Raw genomic sequence first — 24,266 nt, forward strand, 5'->3', positions numbered from 1 at the left:
TAGCTCAGTCAGGCAGGCTGAGTTGTATTGTCATCAGTAGATCTGGAGGTGTGAACTCCGAGAGGGGAAGCTACTTTTGTATTTAGCCAGCCATTCGCAGTCTTTGTTTAATCCTGAGTTGAGGGTATTGAATTTGCAGATGAATTGTAGCTCAGCAATTTCTCTTTGGAGTCTGGTCTTGAAATTTCTTTGCTGCATGATAGCTACTTTTAAATCTGCTACTGTGTGTCCTGGGAGATTGAAGTGCTCTCCTATGGGTTTTTGTATATTGCCATATCTACTGATGACAAAATTAACTCACGAAAGCTCATGCTCTAAACTTTTCTGTTAGTCTATAAGATGCCACATCAATAATACATGTGTTTTTGGCTGAGTGCTAACTAAGCAGAAATGAAGCATCTAGCTTGAGCTGAAAATTTAATGAAGTCTGAATATCTCAAATGTTACTTGAGTTACAATCTGTGACATGAATTATTCAGACTGCAAGTGGCTAAAAGAAATAGTCTTATTTATTCCAGTACTTTTCTTAACATAAAAGCTATGTCTACACTAGAGAATTTTGTAGACAAAACTGGGCTTTTGCGGATAAAACTTGCTGAGTGTCTACACACAAAATGTGTTCTGTTGACAGAAACTGTTGATAAAAAAATCTGTATAGACCCTTGGGGGGGTCCTTTTGTCAACAGAACAGATCAAAAGATTGTTCTGCTTTTATGTGTAGAAGTGATCTGTTGACGGAAGTTTTGTCAGAACATCTCTTCTGACAGTAACTTCTGTAAATGGATGCTTTAATCATAATTTTTAGAACAACATTGCAAATTTGAGAGTTTTTACTTTGACTCAGAAAAAAAATCTATATTTTGTAAAATTCATAGATATTATGAAAAGTTTAAAAAAAAAAAAAAAAAAAAAAAAAAAGAAGGTAATGTAAACCATGTACCACATAACTCATCATCTGCTTCTCCCTGGTTTTCTTCCATGTTTGGATAAGACACATGTGGGTTTGCAGTGCTTAGAGGCCATAGTTCACTTCAGTCCACCCCTGCACTCCCCTCTATGCAAATATGTTGATTTGTTTTTTTATGCAATAAACTTTTTTTTATTCAAACCAAACTTGTGGGGGGTGGAAATAGTAGTCACATGTGGCTTTGATTTTCTACCATATTTTATGTAATGTAAAATAAGCAGGTTCCATTAATAATGTGATGAGAGGAAGCATAAACATAGCAAAACTGAGCCATAACTCTGATTATCTTCATTTTGTACCCCCACCATATATGCCCTTGTAAAAGGTGCATTTTCTGGTATTTTTAATTTATGTAAATATCATTGTACAACATTAATTGTTACTTAAATTAATTGTTTTAAAGTAATAGAAAAATAGTATCAAGTGTTATTGAATTCTTTCTTTCTTTCTCAAGTTTCATATATTAATTTTATTTTCCCCTCTCTCCTTTAAGGCTGCCCTGGGGATAGCAAATCTGATTATTATGGCTATGCAAAAAGAAGGGACACCTGAACATGAGGCCATCAAAAATATATGGATGGTTGACTCAAAAGGACTAATAGTTAAGGTAATACAACATTTTTCATTGCAGTTCAGTGTTTAAAATTATTTTCACAATTCTGCATCAGCCAAATGCACAAGCAGCTTTATGGAAATGATGAAGCAAGCAAATCTTTTCTAATACCCTACATGCTTACCATTTATAGGTGCAGATCTGTCAAAATCTGATCAGTTTGAGGGTGCTGACCAATGAGGGTTGTGTTACTGTCTGTCCTGCAATTCTGGGATGCCTCACAATGCTTAGCTGCTGTAGCTCCCAACCTCAGCTGCTCACAACCAGCCTACCAGCATGCAGGTCACACTCTAAGGCCATGTGTACACTAGCAAGTACATTTGAAATTGGGGTCAAAAGACAGCCCTCTTTTGAAATTCCCTGCAGAGCATCTACACACACACCAAGATCTTTCAAAAGTAACTGAAAGAACGGGGCTGTTCCGTCAGTCAGTCCTGGAGTGGCAGGCCTGGGCCGGCTGGTGGTGAACCTGGATGCCCTGATCCAGGCCATGACCAGCCACCTGGCCCCAGCTGTCACGCCCTCGCGAGCCACTCCTGCACCCCCCTGTCCCCTGCCCACCCTCTCACCTCCCCCCCACTCTGGTCCCGCTCATCCTTTCCCCCTTCAACCTACCCCTCCTCATGAGCCCAGTGTTGCTGCCCTTGTCCCAATCCGCCTCCCCACAGCTAAGTTGGCTTCATGCAGCTGGTCCACATGTTGCTAGCTAGGGCTGGCCAGGAGGAGGCTGTGCCCCCCACTCCCATTGTGCTGACCCCAGCGAGGCTACCGGTGCCTGGCCCCAGGCACGCTTCTACTTCCCCATGCTGCTGCCCCTGCTGCCCCTGGCCCAGCCCCAAAGGGGCTCCCTGGACATGCAGGGATGAAGGGGTGGGCGCAGGCAATGGGGATCCCGGCCATCGACCCTTGTCAGCAGTAAAGCCCCCTGCCCCAACCTCCGGCCCTCCGGGGCTCCCAGGGCTTGCAGGGCACCCACCCAGGGCCACTATACCCCTGTATATTGTTCCCCCCAGCACCCAGTTTGCAGGTCCCCGACCTGACTGTATGTAGTTCCCTGGAGTTGGCAGAGGCACAGATGGGTTTCAGGTGCAATTAAAGAGTTTATTGTTGAGGTTAAGCCCATGTCCCCTGGGCATGTGTGGGAGTGGTGGTGGGGGGAGGTGTGCAGGGTGAGACGGGAGGTGTGGCTCCTGGTCAAAGGCCTGGCACAGGGCCTCCTGTTTCTGCACCCCATCCTCCTGGGCCTGGCGGTACAGGGCAGCGGGAGCTGCTCATAACTGCACCCCGCCTTGGCAGCCCACCCCTGCACAAACGGCTCATGTTTCACCTCCATGAGGTTGTGCAGGGTGCAGCAGAACCCAACCACTGTTGGGGTGCTGTGGAGGCTCGCCTCCAGCTTGGTGAGGAGGCATGTGAAGCACCCCTTCAAGCGGCTGAATGCCTGCTCAACAGTATTGCAGGCCTGGTTGAGCCGCTTGTTAAAAACATCCTGGTGAGGCTGTATGATAGGGGCACAAGCAGCCTAATCAGCCAGGCCTGCAGGCAGTAGGCTGTGTCCGCCATGATGCAGGGCAGCATTGTGGTGTCCCCACTGGAGAGCTCCCGCTGGGTGATGAAGGTCTCCTCGGCCATATGGTGGCCCATCCCTGAGTTCCGGAACACCCTGGCATTGTGGATGCAGCCAGAACCAGCCTACACAGATGTCCTGGAAGTAACCATTGGCATCAATGAGCGCCTTCAGGACCATGGAGTGGTAGCCCTTTTGACTCACCTAGGCCCAGGTCTCTGACTTGGATCAGCTGCTGGAGGAGGACCTTACTGATGGCCCGGCCGACCTACAGGGCATGAGGGGGATGCACTCATGAGTGTGGGATGGGGTGCAGCATGTCTGTCTGTCCCCATCCCCATTCCCTGCAGGGCGGGCCTCCCTGGGGCACCTGCCCGTCCCTGCTGCCCACCCCGCCCCCGGTTCCCAATGGTGCCCTTTGATGGGGTGCCCCTGGCCCCCTTGACAATGACCCCAACAGTGGCCCTGCCCACCCCAGACTGGTGGCTGATGGATTGGTGGCTGTTCAGGATGGCCAGTTTCCAGAGGGTGATTGTCACCCTTTTCTGGAGTGGGAACATCGGCCTCATGTGGGTTTCTTGGTGCTGGAGAGCTAGACTGAGCAAGTGGCACAGCTCCAGGAATGTCCCGCTGGTCATCCTGAAGTTCTGTAGCCACCAGTCATTGCCCCAGTTCTACAGCACCAGCCGGTCCCACTACTCACTGCTTGTGGGGAAGCCACACAAGCAGCAGATTACCCGGGGGACTGGATGAGGACATCGCGCCCTGAGGACAGCCTCCAGGATGGTGGCTACTGGGGTGGCCACCTGGAGCTGCTGGTGCATGGCTGCCAGGACCACAGCCAGTGCACTGGCCATGGCTTCAATGGGCAAGGGGAGCTGCTCAGGGTCCATGGGGGCCTAGGGTGTCTCCTCCGCTTACTCCCAGTCTGCGGGGTTAGGGACAGCTAGCTGGCCCTCAGTGTGTGCAGGCCAAGGCTCGGAGGGAGGGGTGTGTGTCTTTAAAGAGGTGGCAGGCAGCGGCCCCGGAAAACTCGTCTGCCATATGACCCTGCCCATAGCGTTTCCTGTTTCTGTACTTTTCTAAAGGGCATCCTGGGACCTGTGGGCACTGTCTTTTGAAAGTGCGGTGGGGGCCTTTTGACTGGGCGAGTCAGACCTTCGCTTCCTGTTTGCCAGTGTGGACATTCCCTTTCGAAAGGCCTTAATTTCAAAAGCCGCCCTTTCGAAAGGGAGCTGTTGTGTAGATGCAGCCTAAGTGTTTTGTGTGCTAGACAACCATGGTTCAGCAGATCTGATGCTAGCAGCCTTTCTACAGCTCCATAGCTCAATGCTGGTTTCCAACAGCCAAGAGTCCTCCTAGCAAAGTGATACCCACCAACACAGTCCCAGTCCTGAATTTTCATATCAACGAACCTCTCCACTCTGATCTTGTGTGCGCGTGCGGTGTGGTGTACTCTGGATGTTTGTCAGGCGTTGGCCCTCTAAATCAATAGCGCAAAGCCTTGGAGCAAGTTTCCTAGGCTCTTTCTCTCCTTTGTAGAGTGATCCAAGGGCCATCCTGTTTCATCTCAATGGCTGTCCAAGTGGATCTCTGGCTGCATGCACACCTGTTACACTCTTCACTGGACAGACCTTCTGAATGCTGTCACTGCCCATTTTTACTTGGGCTGTATATTCCACCACCACCTTTCTCAAGAATAGACCCCTTTCGGACATTTGCAAGGCAGTGACATAGTCTTCCAGTAACACATTTGTACAACACTACGCTCTTTCCTCTTTCATTGCTTCTCCCATTCAAGTGGGTTACACAGTTCTGTCAACTGTAATCATAACTGGGCTCCAGACACACCTTCAAAGTGCTACTACTGCTTTACAGTCACCCAGAGTGGAGCACCCATGGGGCACTACTCAAAGAAGAAAAGAAAGTTACGTTGTGCAGTAGCGATGGTTCTTTGAGATGTGTGTCCCTGTGGGTGCTTTGATTCCCTCTCTCCTTCCCTTGCTTTGGAGCATCCTGCTCTATTTGCTAGGGTAGAGAAGAAATGGAGGAGTCTGTGTCATGTGCACCAGATAACACAAGGAGGCACTACTGCACGTTACAGACCATAGCATGGGGAACCATGTGGTCTATGGCATGGCAAACCATGACTATAGAAGAATCTCTGAGTGCTGGTGCAAGAATGCACTGACACCAAGAATGGAGCACCCATGGGAACACAAATCTTGAAGAACCATCATTAATGCACCAGGTGAGTAACTTCCTCTTCTTGTCTTTGCCTGAGGGCTGGGATGGTCAGAGAATCTAATGCACATTCCTTTGTTTAAGCAGGCCTGCTTTCCTGGCATGCATGGCTTGAACATGTTAGTTATTCCAGCATATGTCCATTATTTTTAATATCTGCCACTGAAAACTGTTAATGATCAGTGAGTTACTAGTTTTCAAATGGATATATTTTTGGAGGCATCTTTTGTACAAAGGTTATGAAATGGCAGTGCTTAGTGTCACAAATCCTCCCATCCTGCTTACATTCAAGTCAATGGCAAAATTCCTATGTTACTTCATCAGGAACAAGATTAGGTGCATAGTCCCTTTGTTGTTCCTACAAGAGACAATCATTTCTAGCCCTTTTTGTGTTAAGTAGATTTTATAGCAAACCATTGTAAAAAAAAAATATATATACAAACATCCAACTTGTGATTTTTTTTGCATTTCCCATGTAAATGTGATTTTGTGTGTTTTGAAATAGTATTAATATTGGGTGTATTTATATGATCATTAGCATAATATTCAGGGAACAAGAAAAGGGGAAAAGGTTAACATTATTAAGAATAATATTTTCCTGATGTTGCAATTGTACCCTATTATATAGCCTCATATAGCTTTTTATGCAAAGTGATAAAGCTCATATCACAGATGTTGTGGTCTGTAATGCTATCAACAGTAGTTCGAAATTTGAACTTGTGCAAAGACTACATGAATCAATCTTACCTCATTTCTTCCACGTTCCAAACTGAAGAAACGTAAACATTCCAGGTGCCAAAATAAAGAAATGTATGTGTTTTAAAAGGTGATTATATATTTAATAGCTTGTGAACTACTTAAAATAAAGGAAACAAGTGAGAGCTCAAATAACTTCTCCTTTTCACCTCTCTCATTCTGTTGGCATTCCAGACTCTCATGCAGACTTTTCCTGGAGAAAAATAAGTTCAGTTCAACATCACAACAGCTCTTTCCCCTGCTGAATTCCTGTATTTCTTTTGTAATTGGTTATTCCCACATCAGTTGCATCTCTTCCATCACTTGCTCATAAAATCTTCAGGGAGCCAATGATGCTGAGATTAATTAAACTGCAGTACTATTCACAGCACTGTAATATAGTTAGTAGAATCGTAAAAATTAGAGATGTCATGTAGGCCAAGAAACTGAGAGATGGCATAGATGAGTGCTGGAAAATTCTAATACCTGATCCTAGCTGTCTACCTTCCTCTGATGCAGATATTTGTCCCATTCCAGGAAATAATTTCGTCAGGTGGTAGAGTAATACTTCCTACTTTCCTTTGCATTTTATCCAAGAATTTTATTGTGTCCAAAATTATGAGACGAAGCCTTATATATTTTAAATGGATTACAAAAAAATAGAGTGCGCTTCATAAGGGGAGCACCTTGTATTGTTTCCCTTTATTATCTCCATTTTTATGTATAGAAATGTATAGATGTTATGTTCCCCGAGGGGTGATCCAGTTCCTTTGTGAGTTCCGCTTATGCACATGCACCAGATGCATTATCTACAATACAAAGTATGCTTGCAAAAGCTGTCTTTTGCCAGAAAAAACCCAGGGCATGTGTGCACACTACAAATCTATTTTTGGCAACAAAACTGTTTTGGTGACAAAAAAGCTACCAAAACAAGTTTCTGCTGCAAAGTTAATGTTGCAAAGCATTAGTATAGATGATGCTGTTTGTTTTGTTGACATACCTGGGTTGCCCCAGGATACCACAATGCCTGCGATGATTATTCTGCTTACTGTTTTGCTCTCTGATGCCCTCATGCATGCATCCCTCTCCTTTCAAAGCTCTGGAAAGTATCTCACAGCTGAGTGTGGGGGAACAAAGAGCAAATAACTACCATGGAATTCTCCTCTTTTGCCCTGCAGTAGGAGCACAGCTGCAGCAGATTGTCTGCTGTACTGCTTCAGTTTGGAGAGCTCACAGAGCTGCCCAGGATGTGGCTCAAAGAGAACCGCAGAACCATAGGGAGGCAGGCAAAGTGGGAGGCTTCAGGGGAGACTGCTGTGCTGAGCAGAGTCAGGGGCTGACATGAGGGGAGGTCAGTCAGCCTGCTGTCTCCCCCACCCCAGACACATCACTCTCCTCCAACCCCCCATTTCAGTTGAAAAAGTGCCTACCAGTCTACTAGGATGCCTCTGTAACAATGGGATTGAGAAATCCACACCACATGATGCTGTATATTCCCCATGAGGCTTTGCAAACCTGCAACCAGGTGCACAGTGGGATAGCTACCCACAGAGCACTGATCTCTGTGTTGATGCAAAGGCTGCTAGTTGGATCCAGTCTGCTGATACAAGCACTGGTGTGCATACTGAGCAGTAGTTTTAATTAAAGCAGCATAACTTTTGCTGACAAAACTTTGTAGTGTAGACAAAACCTAAGGTCTAGAGAGTTTTACTGAGCTGTGTCTGAGTCCACACATGGGCAATTGTTCACATATTCCAAACCAAATTATAAAGAGCAGTGCAGACCAATGCCTTTCCAGTGCTTTCATACCACCAAATGTCCAGACTAGGAGTACTCTGCATCTGCTTCAGTCTTTCTCCACTTTGAAACCTGTAAATATAAATCACAGTTTTTAGCAGTGTAGTGTTTTCATAGTTTGCTTACGTGTCTTTGCCTCAGTGGTCATAGCGGTGAAGGAAGTCACATACCTGGATCTTTGAACCCTTTGTTATTTGTGTAGGGATTCATAAGGGTCCCTCTAATAAAATACTTGGGGGTGGAAGGCGGGCCTGAAGTTTTGCTTATGATGATTCCTCTTTGAGCTGGGGTGTAAGTGGCAGTGAGTGAGAGGCTGTCCTAAGTTTTTCAGAGAGCATAAGCTACTAGTCAGTCTTTTCATTAAAGAAGTTAGACTCCTCAAAGGGAAGGTTCTCCATGTTATTCTCGACCTCCCTGTGAACCTTATTGGACCCACAATTCATGCCTCATGGCTGCAGCTGTGTGCATATTCATTTACTGACACATGGAATGATATCTAGCTACATGCCTCCCTTCATCAATGAGACTTTAGAACTAGGCCCTTTCCATATGAGGAAATTTCTCTTTAAAATCTCGAAATGTTGGATAATTCAGGAAATCGTATTTTGCTAACCACTCCTGACAGTTAGCAATGCTGACTAGCTGATGGAAATATTTTCCTCCCCACGAAGAAAAAAAGTTGGGGAAGTCTTCGGGTGCTATCCTGGACCTTTTTGGAGCTGCTTTTTGCCAATAAGTAGTTGGATATTGGCTGAATAAATATAAACTCTGTCCTTTTAGCTGACATGAAATATAATTTTTTCTCCAGCTTTCTTCAAGTAAGGAGCACAGAAGATAGGGTTAGGATAGGAATAAGGGGATTTCGAAGTTGGTGGGGTCCTTTTGAAAAGGACCTCTGTCTGGACAAGCCGTGCAGCAGCGAGAAGCAGCAATTTCGAAGAGCTGCTGCCGACGGCATGCTAATGAGGCGCTGAATATGCATTTCAGTGCCTCATTAGTAATCTTTGAAATCTTCATTTGCATGGCCATTTTGAAGATTTGGGCTTGTGTAGACGTAGCCCTTGTCATAAAATATTGGCGTTCCCCCATTTATCACACTCTTCTCCTTAATACTCATTGTACGTACCTATTTATCACATATTTTGTTGCATTTATGTCTGTAGTATTGAAGCATCTTAGGGCCATCAATGGGGGAGAGGGTGCAAAGAGGGCAGTTGGCCCTGAGGTTGGGACTTCAGAAGGGCCTGGGGCTCTGGTTTCCACTGCTGCTGAAGTAGTAGCGGTGGCAGCTGGACTTTCAGCCTCTTTGAAATGCCACAGAGCACTGTGTCGCTGCTCCGCATGTCGCTTTGAGGGATTGGGGGAAGGGGACGAGCCAGGGCTGACTGCTCTAAGCCCCACTTTTTCCACCTTTGGTCCCGCCACTTCTGGGGGCAGGGATCTCCCTCCCCCGCACCACCCTGCCCCCAGGCTCACAGTGGTGTCAGCCCCACTGAAGCATCTTATAAATTAAGCCTCACACCACTGGATTCTCTGGTTTGTATAATTTGGGCTTGGCACAAGACCAGAGAGGACACAGAAGCAGGTGGTTATATATTACCTTTGTGGCTTCTTGATTCTGGGACCAGATGAGTACCAGTTCTGTCCCTAGTGTAGGCAACTCTATTGTATTTCCAGCTGCCTGTGGCCTCAAGGGACCATTCTTACAATAATTTTTAAGAAGGAGCCACAACTTGGAAATGCTCTGACCATATGGTTACATAAAGCTATTGTGCTATTTAGGGAAAGTACAAAGTAGGAACTCCCAGATAGCCAGATCCACCATAACAAGCCCAACTATCAGGACCTGAACTGGGATCAGTTATATGATTTCTATCCTGTTTTAACATCACAATATGTCAGTTTTACAGTCTGGAGACCTGTTTTTACAGCTGTTGTCTATGGGGTCTCAATGGATTCTCTTCATAAGCCAATTTTGTTTTGTTTATCTGATCTTCCACTTAGTCCTGTAATCTGGTAACATGGGCTAATTTCCTATTTCTGTGCTGATGACGTAAATTTATTTTAAGATAGATAGCAAAAGCTTTTTAAATATCTTTTCTTTGTCATGCTGTTTGTCAGGATGTACGTGTCTAAAAATTGGATTTCTATTAAAATCGGGATTACAGAACCATTTTTGGTAGAATCTCAGTAGTAGCTACTGAATTCTCCTATCTCATTTTGCTTTCAGTATTTTTCTTTCTTTTTTTTTTTTCTTTTGCCATCCAACATATTAAAGTGCCTGAATGTTGTACTATGTTTGTGACTTACTATTAGTAATAATATGTAATAATGGTAAAATATTGCAATTTAAATATTATCAATATTCACTCATGTTGGTTTTTAGCACTGTCAAGGCCTTCATTATACATGACCTTAGAGAATCAACTTTTCATCTGTCTTCCTCATCTGTGGATTAACGCAGGACACATTGTCTTATAATCAAGCAGCATAATGATTTTCAGGCTGCATTTTTTACTCTTTTATGATTTGGAATGAAACTGTCCATCTGGCCTGTTGGCACAAAGATAAGTAAGGTTAAAACTTTGAACCCAAAACCCCCACAAAACAGCAAAAGCAACAAAATTTTAAGTTGAGGCAAGCATCTTCTCTTGGAGCTCACTATTTTTTATGATAATGTGTTTGATTCTCAAAATATCAGACTCCTCATTGATAGGGTATGTCATAATACTCTGTTCTTTAACCATGGTGAGTCTAACTTATGAACACTGCGAATAGCCAAGAATATTTGTTTTTTGTTTGTGTTTGGTTTTGTCTTAGCCTTCACATAACTTATTTTTTGTAATGAAGCCAATTATTTGCTTATTATTTAATTGCTAAGGAAAATGCTGTGAGATATAAAATGTTGTCTGCCTGGATTTCTCCTTTTGTGAAGTATTAGTGGCTGTGAAAAAAATCACCCTTTTTTGAAAGGCCAGTTCAAAGAAGTCAAGAAAACTGATACCTGGGCCAGAAGAGCAAAAGTTATTTAGAAAAGCTGACAATGGCTGTACTCCACCTGAACTCTCTAGCTAGAGGCTGCTTTTTTCTTTTTATTGGATGGTTTTGTCTTTGGTTAGCTCATTTTTATTTTTTCCTCCTTCCCCATCTTAACAGCTGTAGAGTCATAGGTGCTGACTCTGAGAGTGTACCAGGGCTGGAGAACCCATGGGAAAAATTAGTGGGTGTAGAGCTCTCTCCTCTATCTCACTCCCCACCGTGCTTCTCGGCCACCGGTGGTCCCACTGACCAACTTCTCCACCTTCCTTCCAGTGCTTTCAGAGTGCCACTAATGGCTGATTTGCGGCATTCAGGAAGCTCCAGGACAGAGTCAGGAAGGAGAAACAGGGATGGGATGTCCTGAAAGGAGGAGGTGGGGAAGAGGTGGGACAAGGGTGTGGTCTTGGGGGGAGCAGCTAAAAGAGAAGTCAGCACCTATGGGTAGAGGAGCCAAGTTGGGAGCTCACTGTTTATTCCATTGGTTTTGGTGTGTAGGCGTGTGTCTCTTAGATTATTAATCTTTTAGATGTAATTGTCGTTTAGTGTACGCTTGGATAGTGCCTAGCACACTGAAACGTAATCCACGTGAGGCCAGTAGATGTTATGTTAAACAACAACAATATGTTAGCACATCCTTTGATGTGACTGCCCTTTATAAATTTTAAGTGTGAAAGTCTTCTTTGTTGTTAATGAGATGTGACACAGAGTAACTGGTTCACATAAATGTATTATTTAGGGGGTAAATAGAGAGAGCAAAGTTTGCAGATGATAGACTTATTTTAGGTAGTCCAAAGCAGATTGCAAAAAGTTTAAAAAAGGATCTCTCAAAACTGGGGTAGTGGCCTACAAAATAGCAGATTACCTTCAATAGTGATAAATGTGAAGTGATGCTCATAAAACAACATAATCCCCCTGGTTTGTACAAAATTATGGGATCTAAATTATGTATTACCATTCAAGAAAGAGATCTTGGACATCTCTGAAAACTTCCACTCAGAGTGAAGCAGCAGTGAAACAAGCCAACAGAATGTTATGAGTCAACAGGAATCAATATCTTCATCAGTGATTTAGATACTGGCAGATAGAGTACATTATAAAGTTTGCACATGGTATCAAATCGGCAGAGGTTGCAAGTACTGAAAAAGGTAGAATTAAAATTCAAAATTATCTGGATAAACTAGAAAAATGGTCTGAAGTAAATAGGATGAAATGCAATAAGGGCAAATGCAAAGTGTTCCACTTAGGAAGGAACAATTAGTTGCACTCATCCAGAATGGGAAATGACTGCTTACGAAGGAGTACTGCTGAAAGGGATCTGTGGGACACAGTGAATCACAAGCTCAATATCAATCAACAGTATAACATTGTTCCAACGAAAGTAAACATAATTCTGGGATGTATTAGCAGGAGTGTTGTAAGCAAGACATTAGAAGTAATTCTTCTGCTCTATTCCATACTGGTTAGGCCTCAACTGGAGTATTGTCCAGTTCTGAATGTCATGTTTTAGGCAAGATGTGTACAACTTGGAAGAAGTCCAAAGAAGAGCAACCAAAATAATTAAGGGTCTGAAAACATGACCTATGGGGGAGTATTGAGAGGAAAAGGGAAAAAAAAAAAGATTGCTTTAGTCTAGAGAAGGACAACTGACATGGATATGAAAATAGTTTTCAAGTATAGGTTCTTATTAAGGATACCAATTTAACATCTAAAATCTGACCAGAAAACCTGTAAAATTAAAACCAAATTAGCAGGATGACATCATTTCTGCAATTAAAATATATCACTAAATGTTATAATTAGAGCTGTGCAGTGAAAGCTACATCTGTTATGTGCAGAATGTTGCTATTTTGAAATTCTGTTCATTCAGACAAAATTCAAACATTTTAATATTTTCCTTGAAACAGAATAGGTGCTTGCCTGGCAGGCTTCTTCAAAGCCATTGATCATGGGAGCTCTGGGATCCCTGAGTCCAAAGCAGTCTGCATGGTGGGTGTCCCCAGACCTACCAATCCTGGGAGCCCTGGGGTTCCTGGCCCTCCCAGTCTGCTTGGGAAATTTGGAAAGCAAAGCTACCCAGGTTTGCTGCCAAAAAAACAGACAGAATTTGATCAGTAAGCAACTATTTAGTAAGTTTGAGTTTCATAAATTAAGGTTATATATGGAAGTCCCCAAATTTTTAGTCCTCAAAAAACACATTAGTAGACTGTAGTGACATCTGCTGGAGAATTTTAAAACAGCACTCATCAAAACATCTTACTGATTTCACCAGGGATATGCCAGAAGTGACTGATTTAGTGTACCCACGAGAGTCTGCGGATTCTATATTTTACCCAGAAAGGAAACCAGGTGCATGTATCTCAGTATTCTGTGGTAGTCATTCTAAGAACATATTTAAAACCCATATAAGCACACGAGGAACTAACTGTTTCACTTAAAGCACTATTTAAAGTCACTTAAATACTTATAGAAGTGGATAAATCTTTGGAAATTCCCCATACTCAAGGGGAGTCAAGAGAGACTGCTATCCTGCAAACCAAAACAGCTCAGTCAGTTCTTACTGCATGACAGACCTGCAAAATTTCCTGTGGTGTCCCCTGCAGCTCATAAGTGGCCTTCTCTTATGTGTAATTGTGGTTACTGGCCAAAAGGTTTTCATTGCTACCTGACTAGAGAAGTGTACCTTAAGTTATGAAAAAAACCTAGCATTTTGCAGCTACAGAGGCCATATTTTAGACAACTTCTGATCTTTTACTCAAGAAGAGACTTGAAGCAGCTCAGAGTAGTCTAATCTGAATAATTAAAATGCATAGTTTGCAGTAGCGTGCTTCTATACCATGGGTTTTACAAACAAATGCTTTCTGAGCCAATAGAATATCACTAAAGACAGCTAAATTCTGTTACTATTAGCTCAGGTTTTCAATAATTAAATCAATTTTCAAAGTATGAAAATGCAGTTGTGTAAAATTTTACAGGGTTGCAATATATTCAGCTTTTTGCAAAATTATAAAACCCACACAGTGCATGAGTTTTGATAATGTGTTTGTAATTAATGCTATTGTGGGCTAAAATTGCCAGTATTTAAATTGTTCACATTCTAGGTATTTCCATTTGAACACATGGGTTTGTTGTCCTTAAAAGAGCACAATACATTGTAAAATTGTCTGACATTTTTATTTGCTAATATAAGTGCCATATAGTAGACATAAGTGATAATTGACATATTATTTGTTTAGGGAGTATGAATCACTTTGCCTAGAGAATATTACAGTCCCAGCACATTTTTAATAAATTCATTTCTTGCTTTTATTCACTTAGAACCGTTCCTCATTAACAACTGAGAAAGAAAGATTTGCCCATGAGCATGGTGAAATGAAGAATCTAGAAGATATTGTTAGAGCTATAAAACCAACTGTACTCATAGGTAATTATTTATTCAAATTGTATATTTTAAGGATTGAGACTTTGTTTTATTGTTGTATTGACTATGACTGTCATATAAAAGGAAGATTAAGAGCTCATGTAAACAAGTATCTTCAATTTTAAGTATTTGGAAAGTACCTGGCACATAGTGAATGCTATTGCAAATAAGCACATAATAGGAAGAATGTGGCAAACATAAAAGAGTGCTTTTAATTTAAAGCCTACATATTACAGGTTGAACCCATCTAGCCAGGCACTCTCGGAACCTGACTGATGCCAGACCAGAGAATTTGCCACACCACTGGAGGTCAATATTGTCTAGCAGCATTACCAACACTTTCGCTGCATCCTGGGCTCTCAGAAGACATTTAGGAATAAATTAAAGCTGCACAGAATACTGAGACCCAGGGCTGTAAACAAACTTTATGGGCAACTTAATTGGGTATCCACTTATCATGGGTGTAGCCAACACAAACCATGCTGGACCACAGATCTTGCTATACCAGAGAGTGCTGGACTAGAGAGGTTCAACCCATAGTGGTGGAATTACCCATATTTTCCTGAACTTCTGTTGATGAACTACATCCTATTACTTCTCAGTTTAAAGGCATAGGTACTGTAGTATAAATAACCTCTGAAATCAGAATGAGAAGATTGATGCACACACACACATATGTAAGACTGTACAGTCACCTCCATTCTCCACGTGATTACACAGATTTCTGGTCTCACATTTGGGTTCCAATCCAATAATGTTTGTTCAGACAAGACAGTCATTGACTTCAAAAGAACTGCAGGATCTTGATCTAGTTTCACTTCTCTATACAGCAAAGTTAAACTAGTTTTCTACTGACTGTATCAGAAGTGAACAGGCAAATGCTCTTGAATTTTTGCAGTGTAAGTAATCTTTTAAAAATCTACCTATGCACTAACACAGTTAAAAAAAGTATGAACATATCTTACTCTGTGCCACCTATCACATTTTAAAAAAAAGGAATTTAGCAAATCAGTTGGATTACAGCTCCAACCTGTACCATTTTAAGTCTTCAGACACAAAGCCCAAGCTTCAATCTCCACGTTAGTCAGCCTTCTCTCATCCCTTAGAGTCAGCATAGATGTTGAGAAATTAATCTTAGACTTCTCAGAATCCCTGTACTTGATAGAGGCCACCGTCAATTCAGTCACAGCATGGGGGGCTACCTGCTGATGGACAGATTCTAAGCAATAAGAGACATCATTATGCACATCATCAATCTTTACGTTCCAACCAGGACTTGCTTGTCCCTCCTTGGCCACATGGCTTCAGGTACATACAGAACTGCCTTCATTCCACTCCACCTTTGCTGTCTCCAGACTTGGGCCCAGTCACTTTACTCGCCAAAACATCACACTATGGATCTCATGCTGACAGTTACCACCTGGGTCTTGTCCTGTTACACAGACTCAAGCCACATATGTATAGGAGTTCCTTCCTCCCCTTCTTCATGGACAAGATGATCATTAGTGATCCGTACACATGGACAAAGGGAACATGGCCTCCCCAAGAATCCAGGATGCACATCAATATCCTGGAACTATGAACTGTAAGAAAGGCGTAGCAATCCTTTCTCCCATTCATCTGTTCACATCATGTTCTTGTTATGTCATACAACACTACTGCTGCTTTCTACATCAGTGGACAGAGAGGCATGAAATTGACCGCTTTATATGCAGAAGCGAAGAGTCTATGGAATCAGTGCACCAGTTACCAGGTCTTCCTGTCTGCAGCCTATCTTCCAGGGACACGCAATGTGCTTGTGGACTTGCTTGGCAGACATTTTGAGGTCAGCCATATACTTATTCTCCTGGTGTGCAAGATAACTTCTTCAGTAACATGAAAGTCCACTGGACACTGTCATTGGGCCAAGTGGAAATGCTTCACCTCCTGGGACCAACAAAAGGTAGTTTTAACGGAATCACCAGGGATCTCGTTCTCTTATACTATGCTCTATCCTTGAAGGCATCAGGTTTCACCATCAATTTTCTGAGTCCACCTCCTGCATATGAGTGCGTTCCATCTTCCCATGGAAGGATGGTGTGTTTTGACATACCAGCTAACTGTTAGGTTCTGGAAGGACCTCCTCAGAGCCCTCCCACCCATCTGTCCATAGCCTATCAGTGGGACCTGAATCTGGTTGTTAGCATGGATAGAATTATCCTTAGAACCATTAGCATGTGCTCCATGTCCTACCACTAAAATTACTTTCCTTGTTGCTATCACTTCTGCAAGAAGGGTTGTGATCTCAGAGCTATGATGATGGGCTCATCTTTCACAGTTTTCCACATGGATAATCTCTCTATGCCTACATTCCTTGCTTCACTGATTTCTTGAATGCTTCTTTCCCCCCATAAAGATGGAGGAGCGATCAATCTATCCTCAGTTCCTTTGCATCTTGACTGTGAAACAGACCTAGTTTTGAATATTTGATTAGGTTTTTAAAAATACCGTATTAATTTAGATTTAATAATTAGGTTTTGTCTTTACTTAGTTTATTTTCTGACCTGTCTAGGGGGTTTTGGCTTACTTCTCTATCATTACCACTCACAGATACAGAGTCCTGGTGTTATGTACACGTAAGATTTGCTCCTTTGCTTTTATCACTGAAATAGAAAAAAATCAGCTAAATGTTGCTACAGAAGTGGTAGTAAAAGAAAATGTTATTGTACTGTTACTTCCTTTCAAAATGGCATTCAGGAATATTTTGAACAAACTGTATTTCCTACATTTTCTGTAATGTTTTCCTCTTCTTGTGTTTAGGAGTTGCAGCCATTGGTGGTGCATTTACAAAACAGATTCTCAAGGATATGGCTTCCTTTAACAAGCAGCCTATAATTTTTGCCCTAAGTAACCCAACCAGCAAAGCAGAGTGCTCTGCAGAGGAGTGCTACCAGATGACTGAGGTAAAGAAATGTTAACATACACAGTCACTAAATATAGTGTTGAGTAAAGAAAAACAACTATCAATTGTTTTGTTATTTATGTTTTTAAAATTGATTTGCTCGGGGTGAATTTAGATCAGAAATACCCACTAGTTAATTCTGTATGTGTAGATCAGTTAAATGTGTAAAACCACAAATCTGGCAATTTCATTGAAGCAAAATAAAGCATGAAACAAAATTAACCAAATAGCTTAAGTTGCAGAAATGCAATGCAGAAAAATATTTCACGTAGTCCCATTAAATATATTAATTTGTGAAGCTACCATATTTTGTATTTTATATTAGTGTTTTAGTGTGGTGTTCTTTTGTGCTGCTGTTAGCACCTGAAAACTTCCACTCTATATTCCATCTGCAAGAATCTCTCCAGCATGTTAGGATGTTATCAGCATTTGACAGATTGGCAGTGCATTATAGCCAGTGTGTAGATGCTTGTCTAATACTTCATTACTATATTTAACATCAGGAACTGTCAGTTATCAGACTGTTACTAATATGGTATGTTTGATTTATTTCCACCTTCTATGTCATTTAAATGCACAAGTGACCCATTTTTCCTTTTTTGTATTTTATAAATATTCAGTAACCTAGACATGCTTGTTGCCGGAAGCAAAATACTAGAAATCATTCTGTATTGCCAGTGGGGCCCAGAATCATTGACCTCTGTTGCTCAGATTTCTAGTGACTAAAGATACACGTGAAAAATGCAGATAATGGTTTGTGTGAATAAAATTAGGAACAAAGAACTAGCTGATGTGGCTCAACAAAGAGAAGTGTAGAGTCCTGCACCTGGGGTGGAAGAATCCCAAGCATTGTTATAGGCTGGAGACCGGCTGGCTCAGCAGCAGTACAGTGGAAAGGGACCTAGGGGTTATGGTGGATGAAAGGCTGGATATGCGTAAACAGTGTGCCCTTGTAGCCAAAAATGCTAACGGCATACTAGGGTGCATTAGGAGGAGCATTTCGAGCAGATCTAGAGAAGTGGTTGTTCCCCTCTATTCGGCACTGGTGAGGCCACATCTGGAATATTGTGTCCAGTTTCGGGCCCCCTAGTATAAAAAGGATGTGGATTTGCTGGAGCAGGTTCAGCGGAGGGCAACAAAAATGATTAAGGGGCTGGAACACAAGACCTATAAGGATAGCCTGAGGGATCTGGGCTTGTTTAGTTTATGGAAGACTTAAGGGTGATTTAATAGCAGCCTTCAACTTCCTGAAGGTGAGCTCTAAAGAGGAGAGTGAGAAACTGTTCTCGGTGGTGTCAGATGGCAGAAAAAGGAGTAATGGTCTGAAGTTGAAGAGGGAGAGGTGTAGGTTAGATATTAGGAAAAACTACTTCACCAGGCGGGTGGTGAAGCATTGGAATGCGTTGCCTAGAGAGGTGGTGGATTCTCCATCCCTGGAGGTTTTTAAGTCCTGGTTTGACAAGGCCCTGGCTGGGATGACTTAGTTGGGGTTGTTCCTGCTTGAAGCAGGGGGCTGGACTAGATGGCCTCCTGAGGTCCCTTCCAGCCCTATGATTCTAAGCATCCTACTCCTACTTGACCTTGCTGTTTAAATGCTAGAGTACTCTAGGGTGACCATGTCCCCCATCCCAAATATGAAATGGGGGGAGTGGCTCCCTAGTTGTGGCTGCCAAGGGCTACTGTCCTGGAGGACTTCCCCAGCTGCTCTGTGCCTCAGGGAGCTGGGAAGGAGGTGGCAGCTGCACTGGTACTGCTCCTGGCTACGGCAAGGCGCAGGGAGCTGGGAATGGGGCAGCAGCCATGCCAGTGGGGAGCCAGCTGTGGGGAGCCAGAAGCCAGGTGGCATCTGTGCAGATCTGGCTCCCTGCAGTAGGAGCACTAGTCCGGCAAGGAGCCAGGAGCCAGGCAACAGCTACGCCAGTGTGCTCCCAGATTTCCTGCTCCTTGGGGAGCTGGGAAGGAGGTGGCACTGGGCTAGTGTGTTCCTGTCTTCCCCGAGCCGCAGGGAATCAGGAGGCAGGCAGCAGCCACGTCATTCCAGCTCTCAGCACCCCCTGGGGGAACCAGGCAGCAGCTATGCTGGTCTGGCTATCCCCTGAGCTGTGGGGGGGCATGGAGGAGGGTCGGGGGCAGCCACACAGGTCTGCTCCTAGCTTACCCAAATACAGGCAGTTAGCCCGTTTTTAAAAATAAATTGGATGCCTTCCTGGCACCTGAAATACAGGGCTGTCCAGGCAGAAATGGGATGGATGGTCATAATAGAGTACTCTCATCTCTGCAAGGCAAGGGGCTCAGAGCCATAGCTAGTTCAAGTATCAGAGAGGTAGCCGTGTTAGTCTCTTAGTTAGTCTGTTAGTCCGTGTTGCATCTGATGAAGCAGGTCTTTGCCCATGAAAGCTTATGATCTAAAATATCTGTTAGTCTGTAAGGTGCCACAAGACTTCTTGTTGTTCAAGTAGAGCCTCGTGAATTTCACTTATCTCATTCTGGATTTCAGTTTCTCTCTCTCTCAATGAAAATCATCTACACCAGAAAAGCACTAATATGAGGGTTCTTGCACTTGTCTGCAAAATAGCTCCTCTGAGGTCCAGAAAAGGCACTAGAGATTGGTTGTGTCACTAATGCTTTCAACTCTTTTTTCTAAGAGTGAATTTCATTCCTTTCCAAAGGGCCTCCTTAAGATCTATTTTGAGGATTTAAGTGGTGCATACATTTTGTGCTGGACCTCTGCACAGGGTGAACTTCAGGTTAACAGAAAAGAGAAAAAAACTTAGTCACATCAAATCTAAAGTTTACATTGGGCTGCATGATACAACTTGAATTTTACAAATATAAATGATTCCTCCCATATTTTCTGATATTTAGACATTTGTATTTCCCATGACGATAGTGGAATTGATCATTAACACTGGATTCCACTTTTGCTTATCTTTTCTGTAACTCTCATTCATGGCTCTAGAATGAATGTATATAATCTATTGCTTCTTAATAAGTTGGTGTCTACTCTACAGCATAAAACAGCCACACAGGATACTCTGTGGGTACCACTCTGTCATCCAGGACATTTGCCAGGTCAAATAAATCTAATGTCCAGCGAAGAGTGCCAAGATGATTTGTTAAAAAATTAAATACAAGTGAAAGTTTGCTACCACTAAATAGCTACATGGTTATGTAAAAATGTAATGAGCACATGTTTTCTCTCTAATGAACCAGTAACACTTTCAAAGTATATTTTGTTTTAGGGGTGTGGCATTTTTGCAAGCGGAAGTCCTTTCGAACCCGTGACTCTTCCAAGCGGACGCACTTTCTATCCCGGACAGGGTAACAATGCATATGTTTTTCCTGGAGTTGCCCTTGGTGTTGTTTCATGTGGATTGAGGTATATAAGTGAAGAAATTTTTCTCACTACTGCTGAGGTAGGTACACTACTCATAATAATTTTAAAAATACTTTAAATAAATATTCAATTGTCATCTTTCAAGGCAGAAAAAAATTTCCTTTAAATATTTTATCTCTTTACTTCTAAGATAATATAAGTTTCTCTTCCTTTAAGTACATTTATGTATTTAAGCAGTTATTTTGATAAAGGTTCAATCTCCCTTTTTTTTTTCTTTTCTTGAACATGAGAATGAACATTCCATCCCGATTATTGAAAGTTATTAAATATCCCATGGAACTTTAAAAATAAATTACCAGGTATTAACCAAGTATTATCCTTTATGTACCAGGTAAACACCAATGAATTATCATTATTGGTAAAAGTATTTATGGGTTTTACTGGGCTTTCTAAGAATACCTTACGCCAAGGTCTAACCACTTCACAAGAATGTGGAGCACAGTTCAAACATCTGCCACAGCTGACTGAGTTTCTTTGAAGTTACCTAAGGCAATGGGTAGTATGCAGAATATTTAAAAACAAGTGAATCTAGCAAATATTATGGAAAACATAGATGAAAGGAAGGTACATTTCATCCTGATTGTGAGACATCAACAAATTCCCAAGAGCTAAGAGATTATAATACTCAGCCCCCAACACCTCCAAGCTTCTCTTCTTCCTCCTGCTGAGTTTGTCTTGATGGAGCAAAGGCAGAAAAGTGGGATCAGACAACTGAATCACAGGCTGTTGAGGCTCAAGAGCAGCACCTTTGAATTTCATCTGCAAAATACTTGGCAACAAATGTTGCTTCTTTGGTCTACAGTGCTTTCTGGTGGGCAGTTGCATGCTGTACCAGCTAGTTTCCAACAAAGATTTCGTTAAGCAAGGTATATGCTGGCATCTTTAAAAGCTGCCAGCAGTTTGCCCTCTCTAAGAGGGACATTCACAATTTCCATCAGTAAAATTAGTAAAAGGCCCAGACCGTTTCCGTTGGCTTTAACTGTCCAAGAAGGGCAATGATGCATCTCATAGGACTTTGGATAATTATATGCTGCATGCTCAATTCCTCCCCTGTAATTTCAATTGGATATGGTATTGTACACTTACTGTCCTAAACTACTGTGTGCCGTTAAAAAGTTGTCTCATTTCTTTCTAGAAGTAGCTTCATTTTGGTTTGGGTTAAGTGATTCCTATATATAGTTTGTAAAGTACTTTTGAATATTGCTAGATGAAAGGCTCTTTAAACGTGTTAAATAGCAGTCCGAAAGACCAGAAAAAACTAGTTGCTGACAGAGGCAATTTTAACTACCAATCAAACTGTTCTGGAAACTGGGTAGATACTTTTAAATGATCTCTTTAAAGAGGACCTGCTTCCTGAAAGTTATTTTAGTGTAGATTTTGTGGTATAAGCTATTATACAGTATGAAAGTCCCTCCTGAAATTTTTACATGAACAAACATCTTTACCCTACATAGTTCAGCTATGTCTACACTATGAGATTCATTTGAATTTATTAAAATCCATTTTGTAATGCTGGGTTTTATAAATTCAAATTTGAGTATCCTCATCTCCCCACGGATTCCCCGCAAAGTCAACTTACTGCTGTCCCACTCAACTGCCAAAGATCAACTGTTGCAGCAGTGCATTGTGGGAACTTATTCCACAGTTCCCTCATCCCCATAACATTCTGGGTATTTTCACTGCTGCAACATGGGAAAAAAAATGCCCTGAAAGGTTTGTGGGTATGTGATGTCATTTTCCTACATTGAATTGCCCTCCTTCAAGCAAACGGCCATTTTTCAGAAGGAAAGAAGGAAAAGTAGGGCATCAACAAAAATCACCAAATTAACTGAACTCTGTTGCTTCTATAACTGAATTGCTTTTTATAACTGAGTTATCATAGATTTTACAAAAAAGCAGCAGGTGTCTGAGTCTTTTCAACTGGCCCTCCAGCCATTGTCCCCCATTCATGGATTACAGAAACATGATCCCTGAAAATAATGGAGGAACAATGCAAAGCTTGAAGAAACATAGGACAGGAAAGGCTTGGAAAAAAGAGATTTTGTGAGCAGGGTTTTTGACTTCCTAGTTCATTACACAGAGGTGCCCATCATGGAGGCTGGGTCTTGCTAAATTTACACATGTATGAATGCTGCTGTGCCCTGGGATCACCCAGGCAGCTGTGTCTTCTCAACTGGCACTCCAGCCACTGTTCCCTGTGTTAAAGGGGACAAAACTTGAAGAAAGAGGGATAGAAAAGGTTAGGAAAAAGATTTTTCACTTCCCACTTCTCTGCACAGAACTGTCCAGCACGGGAGACGGGGCTCGCCAAATTTCAACAAGCAGTGTTGCTCAGGTGGGGGCAAGGGAGGGGAGGCAGCCCCAACTGATGGTTAGGGAGCTGGACCCATTCATCCCATTGGGGGTGTAGTATAGCTCAGAGGATGAAGGGCCAGTTTACAAGGTTTCTTCAATGTTGCTCAGATGGGGGGACAGCCTTTGTGGGGGCCAGTGCCCCTCATTGCCATGGACGGTGTTGGGTCTGTGGCTGCAGAGCTAGTTGAAATGGTCCACCCCGGTGGCAGCAAGCCCCTGAAAACTTTTTTGGTGAGGGTGTTTGGGGTCCATGGCTTGAGGGCCAGTTGAAATGGTCCCCCCAGTGGATGCAAGCCCCCCAAAATCTTAACTGCTGGGGGAGACTTCCCCTGAGCAACAGCAAGCCCCCGAAAATCTTTCCCACACCTGGAGCCCACACTGTGCACGTGTCAGGACATGGTCCTGCCAGGCAGCATGGTCCACACTGAACAGCAGGCATGTCCTTTTATTAGTTTGGGGTCCAGCCATGTGATGTGGGTGGGTGTGGGAAAGACCCCAATTCTGTAGCACCTGGTGTGGGAGGGAGAGGGGCCCTCCCCAAATGTAAACTGCAGAAAAGAAGTTTCTTAGCCAATCATAGAACATTAGGACTGGAAGGGACCTTGAGAGGCCATCGAGTCCAGCCCCCTGCCCCAATGTCAGGACCAAGTACTATCTAAACCATCCCTGATAGACGTCTATCTAAGCTGTTCTTAAATATATCCAGCGATGGAGATTCCACAACCTCCCTTGGCAATTTATTTGACCGCCTTGACAGTTAGGAACCTAAACCTCCCTTGCCGCAGTTTAAGCCTGTTGCCTCTTGTTCTATCCTTAGAGGCCAAGAAGAACAAGTTTTCTCCTTCCTCCTTATGACTCCCTTTTAGATACCTGAAAACCGCTATCACGTCTCTCCTCAATCTTCTCTTTTCCAAACTAAACAAGCCCAATTCTTTCAACCTTTTTTCATAGGTCACATTCTCTAGACCTTTAATCATACTAGTATGACCTCCCCCCGCCCACCCCCCACAAGAACGTAGTGGCTACATGGTGTGGAGGGGCGGGGGCTGGCATCAGCGCAGGAGGAAAGAATCCAAGTGCTCAGCTTGCAGAGGGAGGCAGAACCGTGAACTCTGTGTTGGAGGTATTTTTAATGGGTAGATGCGCTCACAGCGCTGATAGCAAAGAAAAATTTCTCAGCCTCTCATACAAGC

At 42.8% G+C, this 24,266-nt stretch overlaps 1 protein-coding gene across 1 annotated transcript in view; it reads left to right on the forward strand.

Moving 5' to 3' along the window:
- ME1 (malic enzyme 1) overlaps positions 1-24,266 on the forward strand; it is a 257,621-nt gene that overhangs the window by 219,432 nt on the left and 13,923 nt on the right. The window contains exons 9-12 of the mRNA XM_074990961.1: positions 1,461-1,574; positions 14,278-14,383; positions 17,180-17,322; positions 20,564-20,737. Of these exons, the coding sequence (XP_074847062.1) occupies positions 1,461-1,574; positions 14,278-14,383; positions 17,180-17,322; positions 20,564-20,737 (537 nt within the window). The remainder of the gene's footprint in view (positions 1-1,460; positions 1,575-14,277; positions 14,384-17,179; positions 17,323-20,563; positions 20,738-24,266) is intronic.

Source organism: Carettochelys insculpta, chromosome 3 (genome assembly GCF_033958435.1).
Source record: "Carettochelys insculpta isolate YL-2023 chromosome 3, ASM3395843v1, whole genome shotgun sequence".
In the NCBI taxonomy this organism is placed as follows: domain Eukaryota; kingdom Metazoa; phylum Chordata; order Testudines; family Carettochelyidae; genus Carettochelys; species Carettochelys insculpta.